The following is a 13,054-nucleotide window of genomic DNA, read 5'->3' as shown; positions in this document are numbered from 1 at the left end:
GCTCCATCTCCTTTCAATGGTACTTGTGGTAGCTGGAGAGGTGACCAATCAAATTGGCAATAATCCACTGTGTTGCTGCTCCTGACCGCATCAATCTTACAGTTTTCCTTCTCCGGAGGGAGTGCATCATCTGTGCTCTATGTGAAAGCTCCTTTGCAAGATGTATGCAACACTAACAAATCTTGAGGGGCATGAACCAGGTGTGTGGCTTCTCTAAAGCAGGCATATACTTTGTCTTCACCCACAGAGTAATTGCTATGATCTTTACTGTTCATGCTCTTAAGCATGAACAGGAACTGTACCAAAATCTGTCTACGAGACAACCTTCTTCATCTAGAACATACATTTTGACTTTGTAGTGGTCTGCCACACTCCACTATGCTAAACACTCTCTGGCACTGGTCACTTGACAAGGTGCGGCTCTAAGTTGGAATCATCTTGAGTATCTGCATCCCACAGGTAATCCCCTTCATGTGGTGGCAATGGACATAGTAAGGATCCTGCGTATCCTCTTGAGGATCATGGTCAAAGTCAAAAGGTGTTCAAAGGTAAATCTTGTGAGCATAATAACTTTGGGAGGCTTGTGGTAGAGTTGGTATTGCATTTATTTGGTGGTGGCATGGAATACGGTGGTGGAGGTTTGAGACTTGTGTGCACCTGCTTCCTCTCCCTGGCAGCAGGATTCAGATGTGTGTTTTCGTTTCATTCTATAATGTGACTAGAGACACTACCTTGCATAGGGCACTGCCTTTTTGTTTGTAACGGTTTTGCATGTCAAGCATCTTGATTCCTCGTAGTCTCGAGGTAAATACACGGATGGTCTGACCACTAGAACTTAGAACAGCATTTGGGGCAGAATGAAAGGGCATGTTCTTCCACATACGACTCGATAGTCGGTCAAAAAAGTACTCTTGTCCAAGTCGAAGAAATATTATGAAGAAATTTCTTAAATGCCCTCCGTTGGAAAATCATTGTTGGGAGTCAAATGGTTTCAGTTTGCGATCGGGTATAACCTTGGTGCTGGAGATTAAGGGCTGAACAAAATGGCAGAGAAAAAAAAACGTGGAGTCTTTATCCTCTTGCATTGTGTGCTTCCGGGATATATCACAACATATTTTAAAATCAAAGGCTTTTTCGAACAAAAACTTGCAAACGTCCACATACAATACTAGATGGCAGCTATGTGCAGAGCATACGAGTAACCTCTACACATGCGACAAACAAGACATTTTTCAGACAGAATAAAATTGGCATTATAAAAATGGTAAGCAATATTTCAGTGTTTATAAGGCACTACTTGCTGCCTCCCTCAGAGAGGGGGTAGAAAGGGAAGGAACCTTGCAGAATGCTTTGTCTAAGTTCTACCTGATTATAGCGGGAGTTTGCAAGTTTTAAAGGCTGACACCAGTTGTGAGGATGGTTGCCATCAAACTAATTCCAGATGAGGATTTAAAGCATGGTGGGATAATCTATGTAAAGATCTGCCAAAATAACGTCCAATTTGCTAACACTGGGAACTGCTCACGCATTTCCCCACAAAGGCCACATATCAATAGGCCATTAAAATGTACTAATTGTGGCTATTGGTTCCAGGGTAGCCTAACTACCCACAAACAGACTTGCAACAATCGACCACGCAGAAACAACAACTCCAAACCCAAACTGATACCTGAAGTAGCACTCATAATCGCCAGATCTTTGCCCTAACACAAATTAGATATTGCAGAGTTACTAGATGCTCAGGCCCTAGATCTGCTCTTCGTTACGGAAACATGGGCGGATTACTGCATGGTGGTACCTCCTGGCTACAGTTTTTAGACAAGACAGGAGGCAAAAAAAAAAGGGGGGAGGACTTGCTATTATGTATAAAGATAATCTCTCAGCCTCCTTTGAGTCCGACCCTTCCCAGGACTGTGATGCCTTATCCTTTAGCTTTTAAATAGCCAACTGTCTTGCATTCAAAGGTATATTGGTATATCGTCATATCGTCCACCAGGGGAAAAGAAAAATAAGTTCCTGGCATTCTTGAAAACACTACTTGAAACGTGTGCGCAGGAGAACAATTTCACAATACTAGGTGACTTTAATTTTTATCTAGATGTTAACACTGACCCAAACACGATCTCACTTTTTGACACCATGACACCTGCTGGGCAAAATCAAAGGGCCCACACATCTGACCGGCCACATCTTGGATGGGATTTTCTCCAACTATAATGCACTCGAGATCAAGCTAACTCTACCATTAAGTTGGACTGATCATAGGGCTATTATTTTCAAGCTTGATGAATTGCTCAAGTTCCAACCTGGGCTACCCAACCAGACAGCTGAGTCATATCGTAATTGGAAACAGGTAGTTAACAACTTAATTTCCAGCTCACTCAATTACTCACCAAAGGAACACTAGAAACAGAACAGGCCTCTATAAACTTCAATAATTGGCTTACAACTGCCAATCTGATAGCCCTCTAAAAAAATCATCAAGGAACAGGACCACTCTATCTGCCCCCTGGTTTTCGGACACTCAGACTTATAAAACAAGAGTGCAGAAGACATGAGAGATGCTGGAGAATACTCTATGATGAATAGGAATTACTAAAATACAAAACACTTTTAACAGACTGTAAAAAACTGATCCTGTCAGAAAAGGCTTCCTATTTTTCAAACCAAATCAGAGAGACTGACAATTCTTCCAACAAGCTCTTTCAGGTGGTACAAAGAAAAGGTAGAGATAACGCTCAGGAATTCTGTGATGCCCTCGTCCAGCATTTCCGTGGAGCAAATCTTCACCACTTTTGGCAATGAGACAAGCTCGTATAATCACAACACATCAAGTGTCTCATTCAACTGCACCCATCCTTGCCGAATTCTCAGCAGTAACTGCTGAGGAGACAGTTGCTCTTTTCTCCAAAGTAAGATCAGGATCACCCCATGATCAATTCCCTCCAATGATTAAAAAAAAAAAAAAAAAAAAAAAAACGAGCCCCCATTTGAAGTGGAAATATCCAAAATAATATTTGGTAGATTTCCAAACACACAATTTTAACCATGTCAGGCTGACCACTGAATAAAGTTTTTCTTCTGGTACAGCTCTTTGACATTTTTAAACCACTGTTTTTCACATCACTGTCACAAAAACCAGCTCCGCAGTATTCTGGCGTTGTAGCACACCAGGGAGGCATACGGCTTCTCCTGGTGGGCCCGATGATGAAGCATGTCACCACCCAGAGTGGTGAGTGAGGGCTTCTAAAAACTCCCTAATGACTTCCAGTGTGAATTATTTAGTTGGATTCCTTCACTGTATGTCAGCAGTCAGCACATGCATGAGCTTGCATTGCCTCAAGCTAAATTCTGGGAAAACAGAGGTGATTCTGTTCGGTAATTTGGATTAAAGCAAAAAACTTGGGTGTGATGATAGACCTGAGACTGGATTTTGAATCTCAAGTTAAGGTAGTTTTGCCATGTTTCTTTCTGCTTAAAACAAGAAAATCCTACCTCTGATCCCCGTAGAAAGTGGAAACACGGTAGTCACTTCTCTAATCCTTTCTAAACGGGACTGCTGTAATGGTTTATACCTTGGTATGCCCCTGAAGCAAATACAAAAGCTACAGATGATCCGAAATGCGGGTGCAAGGCTTCTCTTGGGTATCCCGAAATTCCAGTCGGTGGGAACTCACCTCCAGAGCCTACACTGGCTGGCAATCAAAAGTCGGATCAGTTTTAAAACTCTGTGCATTACCTTTAAAGCACTACACAGGACTGGCCCTCAGTTCCTGAAACACTCATTGCACTGGTACTCTCCAAAACAGATGCCAGAGTACACAAGCGGCAAAAGCGTTACTCTCTCACGTTGGGGTGGAAGAAGATTTGTGGCGAGAGTCACAAGGCTTTGGAACTTCCTCCCGTTCAACATCAGAAATCAGTCTTCTCAAACCCTTTTCAGGAAAGCCGTAAAAAGACCTGGCTTTTCACTGACTAATGCTTCTGTCTGCTTCTCTGTTTGCTAGCTCCAAGACACCACTGGTATTCGTGTGCTGTATACATTTTTTAACATAACAAAAGATCAGGAAGGGTGTAGTCACAGGAGTTACTTTTATCTAGAATGATGATTTTATCCTCATCCAAGTTTAAAATCATGGTTTCTATGAAGCATCATAATTCAGATCACACCATGTTCATGAGGGCAATTTCAACTCAGCCTCACAAGGACATAAGCAGAGGAAGGCTTGAGATCCAACAATTACTTTATAAAGTTTCACTTTTTACATAAATCATGAATGGATATAGTTCCTTATCTATTTATTTTAATCTACATGTAAATGGTGTTTATGTTCCAACAAGGTGTTTAAGAATTTAATGAATTGTGAAAAATTCAAATTTTTATATTTCATGTTTGACTATGTTGCTACTTTTAAGATCTGTTTGACCGAAATAAAGCTTATATTGACTTAAGCAGCATTTCAGGATTTTACAACAAGCAAGTTGAAAATCCGGCATCTACTTTTTGCTTTTAAAGAAGGGTGCAGAGCAGCATTCAGGACTGAGTTTTGTGACATTGAGGTGCTAAGTAGGATAACAGATTAATTTTTTGAGACGCGTAGAATGGTACAAGTGTAAGGAAATAAAAGAAAACTTTGGTTTTGGAAATGTGTTAGGTGATTTTAATGGAGTCATTCTGCTGAAAAATGACTTGCATGAATCTGGGTTTCTGGACAGTGTCATGGAATTTATGGGCTGCTGGGGGCTCTAGGGAAAGAGTTGTCTCAAATGGTCAAAAAAAGGTGGAAAACACTCATATCCAACTGAATGAGTTAAATTGCTGGACTGACCGCATATGAACCACACATCTTTCACAAATTCCCCTTTGAAATGCATTTGAGACTGTCAACATAGCACACAAATCTCAGATTGGTTTTAGTGGTTAGAGAGGTGTTCAGCCTCTAGGTCTCCCTTTGGTGAGATCCTCCTGAATGGATAAAAATAAAAAAAGGTAGAACTAGTTTGTTGCGAATGATTAAGTGAATTGCTACCCATTCAATAAACTCTGGCTGCTGCAGCAATTGCCTATATAAGTTAGACTAGTTTAGTCCAAGCAGTTATGAATGCTATGTCTGGATGTCAGCTTGGAGAACTCTCTGCTTAAGCCAGAGAGCAGGCAAAAGCCGGGGGACTGCAATACAGGAACATTCTAAAACAGGTACACATGAAGCACATTATAGGACTCCACTTCATACAACGCCGGAATGGGAGAGAAAAAACATCCTATTCAATGTTCTTTTTACTGAACTATGCTCATAACACCCTCTCCACATACATTCACATAATTCCCGCAGGGATTCTGAGGAAATGAGAGAATTCAAAGACATTAAAGATCTTGAGCTTATTGCAGCCCTTTTTAGGGAGGCTTTATCTCACATCATACGTCTCCCTCTATGCCCATCATTCAGTGGCCCTCAGTTCTAAGGAGGCAGAGCACTCCAGGTGCACAACATACCTTCTCTTTCTGGTATCTGGCTGAGCTGTAAATGCAGTTGTGTATGGTATTCATGACTGTTCTCTAAGAGCAAGCGGTTTGACACGAGTTGCAGGGAGGGCTTAATTTAAAAGAAATAGAGCTAAGATGAACATTAGGTGCTGTTGAAGGCGGGGAGGGGCCTTGGGAGGTGGGTTATACCAAAAATCAAAGGAATACCTATATTTTAGTATAGTAAAGACTTCAGTTTACTTTTATCTCCAAAGTGTAAGCAGGGTCTAACTTTACACATTCTTCAAAGCGGGAATGTTACAGTTATGAAGAAGTTATTCATACAACGGGAAAGTTTCATCTTTCATTAACTTGGCATGAGAAGACCCTCAACAGATTATCATCTCACCCCTCACTCCAACAGTTTTACATACATTGTTGTTGTAATCTGCAGTGGTGGCACTGCCGAGGATGTCCTGGTATCGTTCAAGGAAGGGATGGAGTCTGCTCTCCAGGTTCCGCAATTCCATCAGCACCTCACGATAGTCTGAAGGAGATGGGTGGCTGTGATAAAAAGCAAAATCAGAGACTGGTGGCCTTCCAAGCATTACAAAAAAAGCAAATCTGTATTATTGCTGTTAGGCAATTAAAATTGGAAGATAGGAAAGGACCACGGTTAGGACCAGAGGGAAAAAAAAATTAAAGTAGGTGGTCACGTTGATACAAGACAAATGAAAGGACAAACGAGGAACACTTTTTTTTAAAGATGAATGCATATAACAAAGAAAATTCATACAGAAGAAAAAAGGCAATATGGAGCAAAGTTAAAAGAATGTTCTCAATCATGAGAGGAAAGGTGACAGAACACAGGCAAGGAGTAAACGAGAAGAAATGTTGCAATTCTACAGTACGAGGATTTAATTTTTTAAAGGTGCATTTATACTACACATTAGACCACAGCAATAAATGGCACTTCAACAGGAATTTGAAAGTGTCAAACCTCAGCTAAACCTTCCCACAAAGCACGGGCCAAGACAGTAAGGCAAAAGAGATGAATGGGGAAATGAAGGTAAAGCGAAAATGGAGGATGGAATGATGTCGCTGATGGGTAAGTGAGTGTGGAAAGAAACACTAAAAGAACACGAAATTGAAGGAAAGCAAAAACTAGTCAAGGCAGAAAAAACGCACTACCACTTACTTTGCCGCTGCTTCAATGGTTGTGGGCCCGGTGGTGATCGAAACACCTGGTGCTGCTGGGGCTGGTGGTGGAGGGGCTGCAGCCGCTGCCGCATAGCTTGTGGCTCCGGTTGATGTGGTCGATGCAGCTTCCCCCATCCGTACCGTCACACGAAAACTTGTCTCCAATCTGTGCTCATGTGCAGCTGCCTCAGCGGCAGCCTCCTCAACATCCATGGCTTCTGTCGCTATTCCTCCTTCTCCACTCTCCGGGGTTTCCAGGATCTCCGATGGACTGTCCTGGGCAGCCTGGGCAGTACTTTCATTCTGCCCTCCATTGGTTTGGCCCTATTCATCAAATGTAAAATATTGCAACATCAATGTCTGCACCCTGTTCAGAAAGTGCTTATTTATTTCCAAACCAAAGCCATCAAATTCAAACCCTTATGCCTTACACAGTATACTTTTAGTGCTGGCGAAAAACAAGTTCTAAAAGTGCAATGAAACAATTTGCAGAAAGTGTGATACATTCTAAAAGGGTCTCGAAGTTTAACCATTGTCTGACTGCCAAAGATGTCTGAAAAGACAGAAATGACTTAAGAACCAAACAATAAACCACACAGTCCTCACATGGATCTTGCTTAAGCAGTTACATTTATAAAATCAAAATAGCACTTTAGGACACCATAGGAGCTGCAAATCAGATAGCAGCTGGGGACGAAAAGAAAATGAAACCATGAAGGCTAAGGAAACAAATGAAAAAATATACTGCAAGATGCTCAACTGTAGCTTTGCCAAGCTAAAACCGATACTGGCATGTTGGTATCAACAGGTCGGCTCACTGGGCCAATATGAGTACAAATACATTTAGAAAAATTTAGCACCATTAGAGATAGCATAAACTACCAACTACAGAACAGTGCCAATTACAACATGAAGCACAAACAATCTAGATATCAGCAAGTGCATAGTTATCCATCAAAGTTGCCAGCTCTTACCTCCAGCCTAGCAATGATCCTCTGCAAATCCCGGAGCATGTGCTGAGCCATCACAAGGCGCAGACGTGGCTCACTCTGTAAGAAGACACACAGACGTTAGTGGGAGCAGGGAAGTCTTTGGTCAAAACATTTCTAAAATCCAGGGCTCAACAAGGGTACGCCTCAGGTTTAAAAGTCTTGGGGGTGGTCTGGGGCTGCTTATTATGGCTGGTTACAAATTCAGTTGACCAAATATAGGTGGGGGGGTCGAGGGGGTATTTATAAGCTTTCATTTTGGAATCTCACTACAAATTATACGCAATAAATGGAATGTTTTCATTCACATCCTTATGCTTAGGTCGATATATTTGCAACAACATGTTAAAGGTAGAAACCATCCTAAACAACTAATTTTCTATACTGTTTACAATTTGATAGGTTAATAGCATGTAAAAATGAACCAGGGTTCCTTGAATAGCACTTACCATGAGGAAAAGAGGACTCAAAGAAGCAAAGGACGCTTAAATAATAGTCATTAGTTAGAGGGTAGTACAGACTCCCCAATTACTCATCACTTTATCTCAGATTGAAACGTTCACCAATCATGGTCACCCTGATTAATACTGAAGCTACATTACTGCTTGCCACATGAATAGTTAGAAGCACACTAACTTAGAAGGCCTTCTTCCAGGGCAACGCCCAGCTAGAAAACTACTGATAACACCACCCAGCTAACCACTGACTAATGCACGAACCAAAACATTAATGATTTTGGTCACCAAGAATCTTTGTCAACAGTGTAGGAGCACCCTAAATGGAAAGCATTAGGTTTTGTGAAAGACCAATCAACTGTGCAGTTTTCTAAAGTTCATCACTGAGTAACAATTGCTGGCAACCTACAGGTGTTACCGAAATAATAAAAAAGAAAATCTTGCAGGCTTTGCTAAACAGAGCCAGAAACAGTTTCCTCGCCCTCACTTATCCATAGGCACTTTATACCTATCCACAGCCACTCTATACCTGCTTTGAACATACCAATACCATATACTCATGTTTAAAGGTAGGTTTTTGATACCCACCAGGACACACTTTGGCTCTTCCCTGCGCCAGCCCCCTTTTTCAACTATCACAGAACAGACCATCCAGTCTCCAACTCTCATCAAACCCCATCCCTTCCATCCCAATGCAAAATACAAAATAAAAATGTTGCTTTCTGTGAAAGAATAAAAACATGTCTAAAGCGCACAGCTACTATAAGTGTGTCCTGGTGCTAAGGCAAAAGGTCAAGAGAGATCATCCACCCTACATTCTGAACAGATGAGTTTTTAAATTGCTTCTGAAAAACGTTTTTGGCTGTAATACATCGGAGTTAGAGAGGAAGCTCACTCCAGTAATTCGCTGCCTAAACAGAGCAGGTCGACCTGGCAGCCGGGCAGACTGTACACACAAGGTTCTTTGTGGGCGGTATTCATATAGCCTGTTGGCCAGGCATTTAGGACCAGCGTGGTTATCCTTTTCCTCGCCGGTAGCCAATGCAGTTGGCTACGGTAGTGCGATACTCCAGCACGCCTGGGTAGCTTAAACAAAAAGCAAATTGCCATTTCTGCACAGTTTATAGCCACAGTAAAAGGCAGACCGGGAACCCCTGATGGAGAACATTTGCGTAATCCAATCTGTAGAGAATAAAAGCCTGGACTACTGATTTCCAGGCTTCCCATGGCAGGAAATCTAGAAATGTTCTAAGTAACTAGAGTGTCCAGCAGGATATTTCAACCACTGGAGAAATCAGAGATTAAAAGATGGGTGAATGTCAAGGTGCACTCCTAGGTTCTTAGCAACCTCTGGCGGAGAGAGGTTGGGATAGTGTGCAACTGCTCAGCCAGGCACCTGATAAACTGGGAAGGGGGCTTGGGCCAAACAGAATCGGTTTTGTCATGATTACTATGCAGGTGTGAGAAAGTGCCCTTTGTCTGCATGGTTGCGCCCACCTTTTGCTGAATTGCTGATGTGCTTTGTCTGAGTGTGCCCTGGGCTCCTGCTAGCCAGGTACCCAGGGCCTAAGATCTTACCCTAAAACTGCATCAAAGCCTAAACCCAATTGGTATCTCTGGCCACAGGTCAGCCCCTGGTAAATGGTACCACAGGTACCCAGGGCACTATGACCAGAGATGGCCTCTAAGGGCTGCAGCACTTATTGTGCCACCCTTAGAGGTCCTGTACCCTTACACACACTGCCTTCGCAGGCTGTGTGTTTTGGGGCAGAACAAAGTGAAGAGTCGGCATGGCACACATCCGTGTGTCATGCCTACAACCCACTGCCCTGGCATCGGTCACCCCTCTAGCTGGGTGCACTATACCAGTGGTGCATGAGCCCTGTTTCCCAACAGTCCACTCGTAGACATTGTAAGTGCATTGCTGCCTTTAAGAGTATTTGGTGCTGGGAGTTTATCATTACGAACTCCACCGCACCAGAATGGCTACACTGAAAACGGAGAAGTTTGGTATCAAAGTTCTCAGCACTTTAAACCCACACTGATGCCAGTGTGGGATTTTATGAAAAATGTACACATAGGACATCTTAGAGATGCCCCCTGAAAAACGACTTACCCCTAGTGTACAGGCTGAGTGGATGCTTTCAGCTGCCACCACCAGACATGACTGGTCTGACAAAACCAACCACACTAGAGTGTAAGGTGCTATCTCACTTAGCCCAGTGGAACCCCAAGGGGTAGGCAGAGGTTCTCTGCATACTGATGTAGCTCAAATTTCACCTAGATTTTGGCATTGCTCTGCTTTAAGTTTTAGACCGACTGCATTTAAAAAATGGCACGCTGATTATGGTGCATGCAAAGAGAAAAACATGAAATGAGGCCTGGTCAAATGCTTTTTAAAAGTGGCCCTTTTGGTGCATGAAAAGTGAAAACATGAGGCCTGCAAAAATAATCATGTAAAACCATGCTCAATTCATCATGGATGTTTAATTGAGTTTATTTTTGATTTAACCTCACTATAGAATGTACATGTACTTTAGAAAATGTATTTTGAACTTTTAATTGTGCTGAATTAACACAAATTTGACGGTGTAGAAAAGGCTGAAAATTCTTTGGCAGGCTCAGCTCGCTATGCTGTCTTCAGCCTCGATAGGAATGTTTGCTCTCGGTTTCCTCCCGTCTCCTCTCCATAAAAGACCTTTGTTATAATTAACGCCTCTGTTTCCGTCTCTTCATGAAGGCATGTTGCAAACCTTTATTTCTATGTAGTCGTCTAAACAAAGCTTACTTCACTTAATAACAGAGTGAAAAGTGCAAAGCACACATTTTTCTTATAATATGTATTATCTGTTTCCGCCCGATTCATACTTTTGTTGCAGAAAATCTTAGTGTTTTCATTTAGCACAAGACTCAAATGTGCGCCTGATTGATGACGTGCCCAGTAAGCCCATGGGGTGTCGATGTGTTCTGAAAATCTGATTGGACAAGCTACGAATACCATCATGTGTATTTTTCTTTGACATAGGGGTTGTTAAGCTGGGAGGTGTGGCCTTGCTAATTTTTTCAGAGAGGTGTAAGCTAGACTTGCATACTATATTTTTGGCAGAACGCGAGCCAGATCACAGCTTCTGTGGTCTTTTGAATGGAGGGCTCATTCAAGGAGCAGTTTCTCTGTCAGACACAGAAGCAGACATGCACAGCGAGCAGACAGAGAAAGAGAGACAAGCTTATATATCAGGACAGGTTGAGATTCTAAAACTTTAAAATTTTGTGCTTTGACTAACTGGTTTTGAAGGATTTGTCTTATGCATTTATTTCTCTTTATGGGAGATTTTTGCCAATTAATAATTATTGATTAGCCTTGCAAAACTCATTCTAGAATTATATTTTCTAGAACTAAGCGTTTTCTGAGTGACATAGAAACAGGTTTTTCCTTCCTTTATGGAGTGCCTTGTATGCAACCTAGGATATGTTCTGTATTAATTCTACTTTTCAATTCTGTAACCCGATTGATATTTGATTAATGAATAAAGATTCAGAGAACCTTAACATTGATTAGAAAATAAAACCCTTTAAAACTATGCAACTCTCATTATTGCCTTAAATATTCAATTGCATTTGATTTTCATCTTTATGCAAAGTCTGACGATTAAGGGTGGACAAGGTCCATCCTCTTAAAGTGGTAAACCAGAGATGAACGATGTTTTGCATTGAGAAATTACCATGAAATTACCGCTGGATCACTGTACCTCACTTTGGTTTAGTATATACAGAGCCAGCGTCCTACAGTAGGCAGTTGGCTTTAAGCCACTACCATCACAATGCAAGGAGAAAATCTTTCCTTGACTACAGCAGAGTTGTCTTCATAAATCAGCAGAAGCTGGGTATCATTTGCGCAAAAGTCGATACCAAAGGACTGAATCCGAAATGCAAGCGGGACATGTAAATGTTAAAAAGTGTGGGGCTCAAGGCCGAGCCTTGCGGTACTCAGCACATCCAATCTTCTTTTTGCAATCTAAAGAGTTTAGACCAAAAGAACAATGCCTAACTATGCCTAACAATGCCCACATCGCCTCCCAAAGTCAAGGCCCCCCCCGCCCGAACTCAGAGGCTAAAACACAGGAGTCTTACAGTCCCTCCTTTATCTCATCTCCTATGCCATCACCTGTCCCTCCTGGTATTGTCAATACAGGAACATGCGCGGATATTCCCAGAACACCTAACAATGATTCCTGACCTTCTCCCATTACCCACTTACCGAAGTGGGACAGGCCATCAGATTATGGAAGACCAAGAAATAACCACTGCCTGAGATTCGTAAACAGCCACAACCCAGTAATTTCATTTACATTGACACTTTCACCCACACCAACCTTTGAGTCACTAAAACTGGCCTCCTGACAGCAGATGTCTAGTCTAGTGTTTTTGTAATACGTGTGGCTTGGAGGCCTCCCAGCGCCACAACAGACACCGTACAATAATAGAGCTGCAAGGGGATCAGTCTCCGAAAATACATATCTTCAGGGCCTTAAGGAAGGGGAGTTTAAGACGATTGAGCACAGATTCAGGGGCAGGGCTAAACCACAGTTTAGGAGACAGAACTGATATGGAACCCCCTGCTTATCGGTATCTTGTGATCCAAGGAACCCTCAGAGTACGAACTGAAGAGGATCTGAGGATTCACACTGTCATATATGGGAGGCTAATGGTCTCAACAGAGGGTACTTTATTGTTGAAAGCCCTATGCATAACGCAGGGTGTCTTAAACTGCACTCGGCGTTCCACCAGTAACCAGTTGAGATCCCTAAAAGCAGTCTTAGCAGACTGGTGTTTGGGAATTTTAATAAAAAGTCATGCAGCAGAATTCTGCAGTCTGCAACTTTCTGATGACATAGCAGGGCGAGCAGAGTACAGGGAGCTTCCATGAGCAAGGCGGAACACGAAGC

General features: G+C 42.3%; 1 protein-coding gene across 9 annotated transcripts in view; it reads right to left on the bottom strand.

The window, feature by feature from the left end:
- Positions 1-13,054, bottom strand: part of BAG6 (BAG cochaperone 6) — a 371,215-nt gene that overhangs the window by 239,991 nt on the left and 118,170 nt on the right. For all 9 annotated transcript variants that reach the window (XM_086924623.1, XM_086924622.1, XM_086924621.1 and 6 more), the window contains 3 exons: positions 7,639-7,713; positions 6,663-6,988; positions 5,899-6,028 (listed from right to left, as the gene is read on the bottom strand). In XM_086924623.1, the coding sequence (XP_086780749.1) occupies positions 5,899-6,028; positions 6,663-6,988; positions 7,639-7,713 (531 nt within the window). The remainder of the gene's footprint in view (positions 1-5,898; positions 6,029-6,662; positions 6,989-7,638; positions 7,714-13,054) is intronic.

This window comes from Lissotriton vulgaris, chromosome 5 (genome assembly GCF_964263255.1).
Source record: "Lissotriton vulgaris chromosome 5, aLisVul1.2, whole genome shotgun sequence".
Classification (NCBI taxonomy): Eukaryota; Metazoa; Chordata; class Amphibia; order Caudata; family Salamandridae; genus Lissotriton; species Lissotriton vulgaris.
The sequence above is the reverse complement of the archived record's forward strand: the minus strand, read 5'-3'. Positions and strand labels throughout refer to the sequence as shown.